Source organism: Caloenas nicobarica, chromosome Z (genome assembly GCF_036013445.1).
Source record: "Caloenas nicobarica isolate bCalNic1 chromosome Z, bCalNic1.hap1, whole genome shotgun sequence".
Lineage (NCBI taxonomy): Eukaryota > Metazoa > Chordata > Aves > Columbiformes > Columbidae > Caloenas > Caloenas nicobarica.
Window position 1 is genome coordinate 83,582,335 of NC_088284.1, and position 13,643 is coordinate 83,595,977.

General features: G+C 40.6%; 2 protein-coding genes across 7 annotated transcripts in view; one reads left to right on the forward strand and one right to left on the reverse strand.

Moving 5' to 3' along the window:
* Positions 1 to 8,487, reverse strand: part of KIAA0825 (KIAA0825 ortholog) — a 240,843-nt gene extending 232,356 nt beyond the window's left edge. For all 5 annotated transcript variants that reach the window (XM_065655929.1, XM_065655928.1, XM_065655927.1 and 2 more), the window contains exon 1: positions 8,412 to 8,487. The gene's annotated coding sequence lies outside the window, so the exon portion shown is untranslated. The remainder of the gene's footprint in view (positions 1 to 8,411) is intronic.
* The window catches only part of SLF1 (SMC5-SMC6 complex localization factor 1), a 38,206-nt gene continuing 32,859 nt past the window's right edge, over positions 8,297 to 13,643 (forward strand). Inside the window, exons 1-4 of one of the 2 annotated variants that reach the window (XM_065655933.1) lie at positions 8,297 to 8,366; positions 9,016 to 9,129; positions 9,690 to 9,765; positions 12,116 to 12,359. In XM_065655933.1, coding sequence (XP_065512005.1) covers positions 9,016 to 9,129; positions 9,690 to 9,765; positions 12,116 to 12,359 — 434 coding nt within the window. In that variant the 5' untranslated portion in view covers positions 8,297 to 8,366. Of the gene's footprint in view, positions 8,367 to 8,537; positions 8,597 to 9,015; positions 9,130 to 9,689; positions 9,766 to 12,115; positions 12,360 to 13,643 lie in introns of those variants that run through there. The other variant, XM_065655932.1, reaches the window with a different exon arrangement.

The following is a 13,643-nucleotide window of genomic DNA, read 5'->3' on the forward strand; positions in this document are numbered from 1 at the left end:
ACCTCCAAATATAATTCACTGAGGTCTATTTTATGCCTCCATAGATTGCAACAAATCAGTTTCTGAATGCAACTCTAAATGTTTAAACTAAAAACTGACAGATTAATTTACCACATTTCAATCACCATCTACCATTTACCTCAGAAGACTTACATCGTGTATGTCCAATGTGCTACGCATACAATTCTGCTAATTAGTCCCCCCATTAATCCTCATCCTGCTCTTTTTTCATTTTGTTCCCTCTCCTGCCATACTGTCTTTACAATCCCATGGGTGGAACAGTCATATTTGTCTAAGGTTTCCCTCACCAAAACAGATGGAAGAGAGTACAGTGGTATTTCCACTTGAGGAGACACCTCAAAGGCCACCTGTGTCCAGAATGCCTTAGTGAAATGAATTCAAAATCATTCGACTTACAACAGTACTATAACTGAAAAGATCCGTACCCTATTGACTGCTGGTACTAGCAACTCTTCTTGTAAAGTCATTCTTAGATTTTGTGAAGGGGGCTTCTGTTTAAACAACTTTGGGTACCTAAATTCTACTCTGTTCTCCCTAATAAATCTTTGAGATTACTGCTGTGAGTGTGGAGGCAGGAAAAGGAGAGAAACAGAGCTGGCATCCCTGGAGAGTTTATGCCTATCGAAGTGCCCATAATGCCTTCCTAAAGAAAGCTTTCCTGCTTTCCAATATTTCCTGAAAAGACACTCTGTTCCCAGCCAAGGATTTCAGTGCTGCTCTTAATTGAGCCCTTACCAATGATCTTTGTGAGCAAGGGGCTGTTTAGCCTGGAGAACAGGAGGCTGAGGGGGAGACCTTCTCACTCTCTACAACTACCTGAAAGGAGGTTGGAGCATAGAGGGTGTTGGTCCCTTCTCCCAAGCAGCAAATGGTAGGACAGGAGGAAATGGCCTCAAGTTGTGCCAGTGGAGGTTTAGATTGGACATTAGGAAAAAATTCTTCCCGGAAGGGGTTGTCAGGTGTTGGAACAGGCTGCCCAGGGCAGTGATGGAGTCACCATCCCTGCAGGGGTTTAAAAGGCGTTTAGACAAGGTTCTTAGGGACATGGTTTAGTGCAAGAGTTAGGTTATGGTTGGACTCGATGATCCTGAGGGTCTCTTCCAACTGAAACGATTCTATGATTCTAATAATGTTGGTAACCATACAGCCTTTCTGTCAATACTGGCACTCCAGATGGGAGAAACCACTGGCAGCAAAAACCTTCCACATCAATAAAGGTAACTGCTTCATTGGGAAAGTGGAACAAAAGAGGGAGAGACCTTAGCTGTGTCATTGCTTCAAAGGAAGCCTTCATTCTGCTGTGCATAATGGACTGCCGAAGCACCCCTACCACAAAAGTTCTAGACACTTTTTCTGCAATCCTCTGGTTATCTTCAGGAAGCTATTTGGAGGACCTCACCAATCCTCATAAAGCCCCTGGGACTACCGATCACAAAAAGACAGTGCTGTCTCTCTCCTTGAGGGAACATCTGCCTCATAGCATAGAGCAATAACTCTGGATGGGAGAACAACTCATATGTCTGATATACAGGTATGGCAAAGCCAAGTAGAATCACACAGGAATGTTCACAGTAACAAAACTCCACTTCTTTTAACTCCCAACTCCACAAGTGTCGTGGGAAACAACCAATCATTAAGTAAAATTCCTTGCTCGTTCAAATGAATTCTTCACAAGTTTCACTGAGAAAAGTAAAATTATGGATGTTAAACTTATTTTGCATTGCAACAGATCTCAAAGCCTATCTGAAGAGAAACCCACTTTCTTATGACAACTGATAACTACATTAATAAGATCTATCTTTTTTATTACTCTGACAGTTAATTTTGGATTTATTCTTTGGTAAAAGTTGCCCACTTCTGGAGTCTAGTAGACAATGATTCTGATAAAATAAAAACACCCACCAACGAACACGTTATTTTAGTACGGAATGCTTCTACTACAATCTTCACGAGACACTCAAGAGACTGATATCCCAGGGTAAGTTTGCCCTTCCCAGCAGCCTGGAATTCTCAGGGACAGATGACAATGCAAGCTGTGAGAATACAATAGTTATCTGCAAGATCTGCTGATGACAAGGGTTTCACCTTAACTTAAGGGACAACTGAACAGCTACAAGGAACCACTACGACACTCTGTTAACATCGCCTTCTGTATTAAATCTGCATCAGATACTTGTATGTCACAATTTTGTAGAAACTTACAGTTACATATTGATAAAATACCTAAATAGAACTGTAACATACTATATGGTATTTTGATACTAGCTTGCTCTTGTTGCACCATCATTACCTTCCCTATTACAATTTAAGCCATACTTTCTCCTAACTTCTTTTTACTGTTTTTCTTTTCTCCTTCCATCCACAGTCATTTACACCTTTTGCCTGCCCTGTGTACGAAACAGTAGAGAGGGTAAAAAGTGTACATGCAACACATTACCCCACCTGTTACCTCATGCCTAACTTGATTTTCCAATGTCTACAAGCCAAGGTTCATGTTTGTCTGCATTGTAGGGCATCGATTGTGCTGTTGGCAGCTGCCTAATGAGAAATAAAACTGGGGGGAGAGAGCAGTTATTGCAAAGAATGGTTTCATTCTGGAATATTCTGAGTATATACATTGCTATTTAACAACATACAATTATTAAGAAAAAATTATAATTTCTGCTACTATTACACACCTTCACTATTCTGACTGCAGTTACTTAGGGAAGAATAATATGCAAAAGACAAGAAAAGTACATTTTAAAATATACTCTTTCTCCCCCCCAAAAAATGAAAATCAACACACACAATCTGAGTGAGCTTATGTGGATTCTCAAAAAAACTGAAGGTGAAAGGACTTTGATGAAGGAAAATTTGCTGATCACATCAGAACGGATCTCCTATGTAGGAGAAAATATTAGAAGGTCAGTGGGGGAATTAGGTCAATTAAGTATTCCAGGCAGGTTTAGCAGATTTAGGTCAGGGCAGGAGAACAGCAATATGATTAAAAGAGAAGGTCCAAGCAGCCAGGGACTAACTCATGTCAGGCGGAGACAAGAAACGTGAATTTACGTGTTATGAAAAGTAAGTATTAAATGCAAAATAAAGCATTCCAGTACCTGTATTTTAAAAGAAACAAGAAATGAACAAAACCTTATTCCAAGTCATGACTGTGGTTCACTAATTCACTACTGAGCGAACTAGTACACATAAAGTATATAGCTTGGCATCATTTACAGAAGAGTTACTGAACAAGTCACTGAACACCGCTCTGTGCTCTCGACATTTGTCCCTCGACACTGATTCACTGATGCACGTTAATGGATCGTGAGTCGGCAGACAGGCCGATGAACGCACGCAGATTGAAGATAGGCTGAGCTTACAATGGTCAGAAAAAGAAGTTACATGGAAGAAACACAACTGATACCTCCTGAAAAGACCGTAAAGAAGATGCTTTTAAATGTAAGTACAAAGCTATGCTAACTGAGAGTTTACACAACCAGTAAGGCTTGAAGGAAAGCAATAATTTCCACAATGCTTGTTCTGCCATTGCCATATTCATCAGCCTACGAAAGAAACTACAGGTACACTTATAGAAGAACAATTATTATTAAGAAGCTATTCTAGCTTCTATGGATTTCTCTTATGTTTATATTATTTCCAAGTCTTTTAATGCCTCATCATTATAGAAGAAAACTTAAATTCCTTCAGAGTTATTCCTTCATACTGAAGACAAACTTACAAAATGGACTTAAAACATGGCACAAAGGTAGACTTTTCTCCACATGAAGGCAGTGTGGAGACACTTCATAGTATTTTAGATTTGATAACTGACTTTTCAGTGTAGCTTCTGTTGTGTTTTGGTTTGGTTTTTTTCAAAGCTGTGATTACTATATGTTTAACCACAATTTGCCTATGGCACTGTGATTTTTGTTTTGTCAAATAATACTACTTAAACAAGCCTATACACATTATGCTGAGGCAACAGAAGGAAAAAGCTCTAATTAATAATTTTTTAAACTCTGAAATTGTTAATCAGTCAACTGATAAACTTGTTTGTGTGACGGAAAATATGTTAAGCACATAATGCAAAATATCTTCCACTAGATAAAAAAATTTGTCAAATCCTGTTTCACAACGGAAGAGATATTTATGCATGGATTGTAGCTACAATCACAATTACTGCAAGAAATCACATGCCATTTTCAATATAGGAAGTCAAAACACTACTGAAGGACAAAAAATGCAAACCCAAACTAAAATACAACAAGAAAAGGAACAGTAAGTTGCAAAGTGAAGGATAAGGTGGTGAAGGCCTGCAGAAAGAGGTTGTAACATTTAAGGACAAGGTTCAGTGGTGATCACACTGATCATGGCAATGCTAATGAGGCCTGGAGAAAGTAAACTGCACACATCATGTGAAATAAAAGAGCTATCTACGGGAAAATGTAAAAGTGAAATTTCAAGGCTAAGACATAGTGGCAGTACAATTATGTATAGAACATAAAGGAAACAAAAATATAAGGTAGAAAGCTAGAACAGTGGAATGAAAACGAAAATTCTCTTTCTTGTGACTCTCTAGGAAATAAAATTAAGAAAGAAGCAGTTACAGAATTCCGAAAGAGATAGGCACTTGGAACACCATAAGTAAACTCTTCTGTGAAAGAGTAAAAGGAATAGTTATTTATTGGATCTCAGCTTCCAAAAGCACTGAAGACATGGGAGCTGTATAGACATTCTTGATAGACAGAGAGGATAAGTGAAATCCAAACTTATCAGATATCACTAAATTGAAGGTAAAAACATATTCTCGATTTCTTAAAGCTACACATCAGTAGCAATGTATTTTAAAGTGAAAACAGACACGCAAGTTTGAGGTCTCAGTTATTTTGATTCCACATAGTTTATATGTGACACACAAGTGAAAAACACAACAAAACAAACAACACCAAACGAACCAACCAATCAAAAAACAACCTAGAAAATTTTAAGTCTCAAAGGTAACAATTGGTCATCACATAAGTATGCAACTTTTTTACTAGTAGCTTGTTTATAGCATTGCATGCTGAAATTTATTGTCCTGTATGTTGAAGACTTCTCCATCCTGTTAAGAGCCCTCTGGCATAAAACTGGTGTTGGTAACTAGTTAATGGTTAGTAGTTAGTAGTAGTTAATAAGAATTACATTTTTACCATTAAAAAATATTAATCCAAACATTATTTAGTTCAGCTTTACGAGAGTAAATGAACTCAGAGTTATTTATTCATATGAAATGTGTTTCTAGTTTTTAAATAAGACAAATTTTTACTATCAAAATTAAAAAAAAGTATTTAGAGACAACAGATTTAAGTGCGGACTAAACTTTAGATTACATTTTATAAAACAAACACAGGGGTTTTGTTTCCTGCACTCCAGTGACAAGAAATAAAATGAATACCTTTACAGTGCTGACAACTCAATAGTGTGGCAGATGCACTTGACCCTCCTCAGCCAAACCAGCAGCAGTTTCATGTCAATCATTTAGCTTAAGTAAATGTATACTCAATATAATGAATCATCTAGGAGTATAAAGTTGTGTGATTTTTAATACACTCTCTGCTTCATGTTACTTGGTAAGCTGGATTTGCTGAAATCTTAAGCTGTAAAGTTCTGCTCGTATTTACCAAAAGCAACTACAAACCACACTGAACACTTGCAAGATAAGGACTGTTCTGAACTTCACTGAGAAGAAAGGATTTATTCAGGCAAAATAGTACCTGCAAGGCTATGGACTATAAACAATGATGTCTACAGCAAAATAAAGACACGTGAGACCAGTGAAAAGAATTCAACGAGACGCAAGAAGACCCCAAAGTGAAATGTTGCTATTGGACTGAATCGTGGTATGAAGGTCTGCAGAGATACAAAAGTCTAAGTTTTTCTATGCTCAGGGGGACCTCTGCGCAGGTATCCAGCTTGAGCCAGCCCTCCTGTTCTTCTACTCCATTTGATTTTGTTTTTCCTGAGAATTTTGTTTCCTGAAAGTCTGTTCTGCATATGGTTATCAGGCCTCGCCTGAAAGTTTGCCTCTGGAGTTCTAAAATACAGACTCCAGAGTGAATGGTTATCAGGGAGGGAATGCCTGAAAGTTTGGTTTTGCGAATGGGTACAGGCCTCTCCTGAAAGTTTGCCTCCGGAGCTCTAAATACAGACTCTGGAGTGAATGTTTATCAGGGAGAGAAGAATCCTGAAAACTTGCACCACAACAAATATAGGCACCTGGAGAGAAGGACAGCAGCATTCAACTTGGCATGTTTCCCTCATGCAGTAAATAACAGAGTGAACCCACCACCAAACTCTTTTAAGTCACACTTCTCTTCGAGCAATCTAAACATTGTTCTGCAGTAAGCAGAACCCTAAATTACTCCCCTGCAACAAATAGTGAAGTTAAAAAGGTGCTAGAGATACAAATCAGAAAATGCAAGCAATCTTCATTGTCTATCAAGAAATTTAAGCAATAAATGCAGCCATTTAACTCTGAATATTCAAGCAGATGTTTAAAGATTTTGCAGTGCCACACATAAGAAAACTAATGACGGAAGTTGTTAATGGTTACTACCTCATTCTTGCATACAAAAATACAGCTGCAATGATAAGGAAACAGAAGATGGGAGAAACTTCAGCAAGCATTAAGTGTACCAGAAAGCTTTATAAACCTCAACACGAAGCCCAGCAGAACTATTTTTCCATTTTGATATCTGGGAAACTTGGACAGAATTAAAACCAAGAGTCCAATGTGCTGCCAAATTTTAGATGTCTGAAGGTAGGTGGTTTTCGTTTTCTTTCCACAGGAATACCTATGTCTGCATTGCTTCTATTGATCTGAGCTGCAGTGACAAATGCTCAGCACTTGTGAGAGTTCTGCCATACTCTTCTCAGTTTACAGGTCCTATATATGAAACAGCTACCTCAAATAGTATGAAGAGACTTGTCCACTACCACATAAGAACTTCAGGGAAGGGGAGAGAGCAGCATTCAGTTCTCTAAGGGGGGAATTCAATTCATCTTTTCCTTTTCTTGAGCCTGGATGTATGCCTTCTACCCTGCAACTGTATAAAAAAATAAAGGATAAAAGTGTTGTACAAAGCTAACTTTATTCATTATAAAGCACTAACAGATATCTCATGTGCTATCCATTCAGTGCATTACACGGCACAGGAATCAAGTCAACGTCATCTCTTAAATACACCAGGAACCAAAATAAAGTTTCACAAACAATCTTAATCTTGGCATTTCAACATCCTTAAATTCTAAATTGAGTGCTTGAGACAAAATCTGAACACTGTTCTGACCTTTTCATGTTACTTTGTAATTTTACAAAATGAAACACTCATTTCCATAATGAAGAGTCAGTATCAACTTGATCAGTGGGGCATGAATCCCTTCACCAAACTATGTAGCAGAGAAAGCTGGGGTGTTCAGCTGGAGAACAGAAGCTCCGAGGAGACCTTAGTGGGGCCTTTATGGACTTAAAAGAGGCCCATGAGAAAGACGGGGACAGACTTTTGAGCAGGGCCTGCTGTGATAGGAGAAGGGGTGATGGTTTTAAATGAAAGCAGGGAGATTCAGGCTGGATATGAGGAAGAAATTGTTGTCCCTGAGGGTGGTGAGAGCCTGTCCCAGGTTGGCCAGAGAGGTGGTGGATGAACCATCCCTGGAGACATCCCAGGCCAGGCTGGACGGGGCTCTGAGCAACCTGAGCTGGTGAAGATGTCCCTGCTCATGGCAGGGGTGGTGCTGGGGGAGCTGGGAAGGTCCTTCCAACCCAAACCATTCTGTGATTCAACGATTATCTGGCTGCAGCTGCACCTGCCCATCTCCCCTGAGGATCAGCCATTATGTGGCAAGAAACACTCTCAAAGTTTCTCCGAGGTAACTGTGAAAAGGCCACTGAGGATCAGAAACCCTTGATCCCCTTCCTGACTCTCACAGACAGACGTTCCAGAGGGAAAACACCTCAACCCGCGTCCACTCCGAACTCCGCCCGGTTCCTGTCAGCGCGGTCTCTTCCATGCCCAGCCCGCACCCCCACCAGCCGCTTCCCGCTCTTTTTAACTGCTGAGCGACAAAAACGCTGATTTTTGGACACCGAGGCGGCGCCAGCTTGTTCCCCAGCCCGCCCTCCACCACACGCCCCCCGCCCGGGAGCGAAGCCGCCCCTGCCCGCCCAGCGCTGAAGCGCGAAGCCGCCCCGGAGGGGCCCCGGCACCGCCCAGGAAGCCTCGGAACTGCGCAACACCCGAGGCGGCTGCAGGGAACGCCGGGGCTGCGCGGCAGGTCCCAGCGGGTCTCCCCCCGAGCCCTGTCCCGCTCGGCGCCGCACGGTGAGAGGAGGGGAGGCGAAGGGCAGCCCTGCCGGGGACACTTACCCGGCCGGGCTCCCCCCCCGGCTCCGCGCCGAACGACCCCGGCGACCGCGGAGCGTCAGTGACAACGGCCCGGAACGGCCGCGCTGACACATCCGGGGGCGGGGCGGGGCGAAGGCGGGAACGCGCCGGTGGTCGCAGCGCGGCCGCGGGGGGAGGCCGCCCGTCCCGCCGCCCTCATGGCGTGTGTACGTGAGCGTGGGCGGCGGCGGTTCGATTCCCCGCGGCTCCCGCCCGGGACCCGCTGAGGGGGAGCGGCTTTCCCTCACGGGGCGCCCTCCCGCAGCCGCCGAAGGGCTGGGACGGCGCAACCGGGGAGGCTCGGTCCCTTCAGGCCGCGGTTGGGGGATGTCTGTCCCACCCCGTTGCAGCCTCTCGGGTGTCCCGGTGCGGGACAGTGACGGGTGACAACGTGAGGTGACACCGGGGGGGTGCGGGGGGGTCGTTCTTCCCCGTGTGTTTTCCCTTTTTATCGGGAAAACAAGCAGGAACTACTACTGACTTCACACAAGCAACCGCCTCGCGATGCGTGCATTGTGTGTTAATGTATCCGTTTTGATTGTGTTTTCCTTTTTTTAAAAAAATTATTTAAAATTATTTTTAACAGATGGCGAGTCGCGGCCACAAGCGGATAATCCAATTAACTGGATTTAAAAAACAAGAGAAAAAGGCGCTGCTCAAATGTCTGTTCAAACTGGACTGTGTTTTTCTAGATAATAAGGTATTGTTTGCCATTTTAAAGTAATAGGGTATACATCTCTGTAAGTTTCACGTCATATTTCAGTTGTATTATAAACACACTTTCTGTATCATGAGAAATCATAGACCATGAAATGCATTTTACATCAATGTTAGACAGCCCACTAAATCCAGTGTTTGTCCATAGTCTCAAGTCCTGGAAAATCATGTTTCTATGTGGGGCAATGTTTTATTATTTTTGAATGGTAATATTGAATTAAAAGGGAAGTCTCTGGTAGGTTAATCAGATTGAATTTGATTAAATTTTTTTTTCAAGACTGTGACTGACATTTAGACTCCTTAAATGTTAACAGTTCAAAAGACATCTACTTCATTTCAGTAATTTGTGTAGCATTTTTTTCAGATTCTTAATCTCTCTTGAATTCTTTTACTGTACACATACTCCTTACTACCTGATGCTTAGTGCAGAAAGAAAGAAAATGCAAGCCTTAAAGAAATGTGTGATAGTTCAGAGTTATGTATAAATACCCAAGGAGGTTAAACTGTTTCCAGTGACACAAGCGTATATTGGTTTTTTTTTAGAAATACAGAAATTGTACGCATCTTATAGCAAAAAAGCTGTGCAAGAGTGAAAAGTTCTTAGCTGCCTGTGCTGCTGGTGAGTAAAAGGTTTGCTCTAAAATTTCATAGGGTCATAATATAAAAGTAGAAATGACCCTTAAAAGGTTTCTAGTTATATGCTTTCATTTTGTGAATGAATTGTGTGGCAAACCCTCACTCTTCTTGTTCCGTGAACCTTGATTTTTAACATAGTATTAAGTTCTAATTTACCTCTCTTTGTTTTGGATTTTTTCCTAAACTGTATTCCTGGTATCTTCCTTTGGTCTGCATCTGTTCCCAAACAGAAAGCTTTGTTATACATAAGTTAGATCATGAAGTTGTACTCAAATGATATGGGTGCTTAAAAACAGTTCACTTGAAAAGGGCGCAGAGAAAGTATGGACACCTGTAGTCACCATGGATTTTTACCACCAAATTCACACGCGGCATTAACTGGTGAAGGTTACTGTCTGCAAATTCCTGTTCATGCAGCAAGAGGAAATTCCAGATTTTTGCCATTCTGGCAGAAGGCTGTGGTCTTTCTTATAGCTTTTCTTTTACCTGAGGCCTGATGCTGAAATCCTGTCCAGAAGCAACTAAAATGGTTTTAGGATGAGAATTCTGTATTTTAAGATTTCTTTATAGGCAGAATACATGGAAGGATTTTATCATGAGTTTAGAAAATCCTGTGCAGTTAACTAGATTTCACAGTACCAATCTGTTAACTGGTCAAATATGATCTTTATTTCCCTTTATCTTATTATACCAAAGTGTTAAAGCGATTTTTAGGATGGATAATCTTAAATTTAAGAGACAACAGACAGAAGTAACTAAACATAGAATTGGGTTTAAAGACACAAGTAAATTTCGTTGTTTCGTATTGGTACTGACATACCATATTAGAAGGCATTTTCAATCATCTATTGCTGCTAGAATTTAGGGTAGGTATACATATATAGGTATATATATACTCAGATGATTCTTTGTACTGATGTAAAATGCTGATTGCACTCTAATCAGAAAGGAAATAGAACAGAAGTTTCCATGATGGAAACAAAATGCAGATAGATTTGTGGAATAGCACTTCATCTTAAATATTCTGAACCTTTGAGTTAATGTTTTCTTACCTCACAGGGTTTAAAACATCTGGAGATGTTTTCTTGAACTGGGTGGAAATGATATATGTAGTGTCCACATGGCAACCAAAACCCTCTGATGTTTCTATACTTGCAAATCTTCCCCAGTACCATCTAATACTTTTTAATCCTGGAAGAGGTACTATTTTTGTATAATAATTGGGTTTGCCCTTGATGGTAGAGAGAGCATGTTCATTCCTACTGCAGCTTTTCCCAAGTAAGAGTAAAATGTCGTGTTTAAACCCACTTAGAATTCCCTAGAGGTGAAAGAAATACTAAGAAGGATGCCAGTCTTCTTGGACTGCCTAGCTGACAGAAGTTTTGAGACCGAAACTTTGAAATGAAACTGATTTTAACATCCAGGTTGTGCACGGCGTACCTTTTCCAGTCGTAAGTCTACTGGTACCTGTGCTGGGTCGTGTGGAAGTACCATCTGTGCTCCTGCACTGAGACATTTTGCCAGTCAACCCTGCTGTTCTGCGAAACCAATTAGTTTCACACAATTCCAGTCAATTGCTCTTACAGTGTCTTCTGTAGGTAGTGTTTCAATACAGGAGCAGGGTACTAACCACGGCTCTTGACCTGAACCTGTAAGAAGAGAGAGACAGAGAAAAAGGGGAAGATCATTACGTACAGTATCAAAAGCATACATGCGGAAGATGAAAGAGGAGAGGTGGAGGAGGTGGAGCCAAGGGATGAGAGAAAAGGATGTCAAAAGAAGAAAGGGGAAAGACAAAAGTCTAAAACTGTATCCCCCTAATATTGGTATTCACTACACTCGCACTGCAAGTAATGTTAAGAACATAGAAGCAGCTTACATGCTAAAACCTTCGTTCCTCTTTTTAATCCTTGGTGGTAAAATATTTATGGGATTTACTGCATTTTGGTACATTTGTAGAAGTGTCAAATGATACTAAAACAAAGAGTTAAGCAAGGTTCTTCGGAAGTCATAAGGACAAAATCTGCAAAGCTGAAAATTTCTTTTGCAGATTTTTTGAGGAGATAGACAAGTATTTTATCTGGGAAGGGTAAAAAGGTACTTAATCGTTAAAAGAAAACAAAACTCATTTTCAGTGGCATTATGGGATTTCTGATTTTGAAGAGTGAAGAAGAGAACTCTTGTGGTAGGCAGAAGTTTTTTAAATGGTACTTACAGTTCTGGCTTTTATTTGCACAAGAAAGGTTGAAGTTTATTATATATTAGATCTTCAGCTGATTGCCGTTTGTCTGCACAGAAAATCTTTTGTGGTTGACAGTTCATTTGCTTTTTAGGAAAGTGGATACTAACTAAGGAGTACATAATTAATAGTGCCGAAAGTGGCAGATGGCTTGATGAAACAACGTATGAATGGGGATATGAAATTGAAAAAGACACCCATTATTCACCTCAAATGCAATCTGCACCTAAAAGATGGCGCGAAGAATTGACACTCTCTGGTGCTCCAGGGGCCTTCCACAGATGGAAAGTTGTCCTCCCTGTTAAGGAAGGTGATAAACGAATGGCATCTATTAGAAGGTAGGAGGATATGTCTTAAAGATTAAATAATGAATGATGGTACACTTATTGTGTGGTTGAACACATTTTTGTTCTTCTATCCCACTTAATTTGGTCCTTAACAACCTCCAACTCTTCAAACTCTGAATTGTTTTCATTAATATATGTCCATACTTTTTATAACCGCTTTTCTTGCTTTCTTTTAGTATACTGTCAAAAATAACACACATTCTCATATGCTTTCATTTTAACTGATTAAGGAAACTTTCTTCATGAGACAAGAAACAGAGTCTTACATTTTTAAGAGTAGTCATTTATTTTACGTGGATGTTACATTCAAATGGTAGCTGGAACATGATACATTATTTCATTTGGGGGGGTGACCTGACCAGCTGTGAACTGTGTCTTATGGGTCTGGGCCACACTGTGACTGACCTGATGGTTTTTTTGTGTCACATCTATGCAACAGCTTCTTGTAGCACTGAAGACCTAATTTGTACTGTACTAGATGTTTCTGGTATGATGTAGATATAAATAGTTCAGAAGGGAAAGAACAAAAGTATAAAAGAAAAAAGAGAAAAGGAAAACAACCGAAGTGCAAGAATTCTAGAACTATTTCCCCAACTCCCCCCATACTCTTCCTACACATTTGGATTTCATGATTTAAATACTACATTGAGTCCCAAAGCATATTAAGTAATGTTTGCTTCTGGTACAGTAAAAGCAAACATCCCCTGACACTTTCAGAGCTTTATGTTCATTTCAGGACTGGATGCTGTCCCACTCTCCTTCTCTGTTGAAATCTCAGTTATTTAGGAGTGTGGCTCAGGTCAGGGCATACCACAGATGCACAAACAGGGAAATGCAGTTTGGTTGATCGTGGTCCAGGGCTGCATGCTGTGTCACAGAATGCCTGCCTGTCTGCAGCTCCTAAAGACAAAGTGACGTGTAGCTGAGGTTGCCATTGTCTGATTTTGACAACCGAAGTCATTCTGTATTAGTATGCTATTTTCTTGGCCAAGTAGAAGAGTTTGTGTGCTGTCTTGCAGGAAGATGCACTCATCCTGCTACACTTGAGAAAAATTCTGTTTCGTTTTCTCTAAAAAAAGCTTATGCAGATCTTTGTGATAACACTACTGAAGTACTGTCTAGCACAACTCTCTGAATGGAAAGAACCTTTAAGAGGAACTACATCAGCAAGAGAGGTGGACAGGCAGTTCTGTGGAAGGAATCTCTTTTTCCAGATGCTTTCCCATACACCAAAGTGGGAATCCTTTTACTTAGTCAGAAAACATTGAAAGGTAG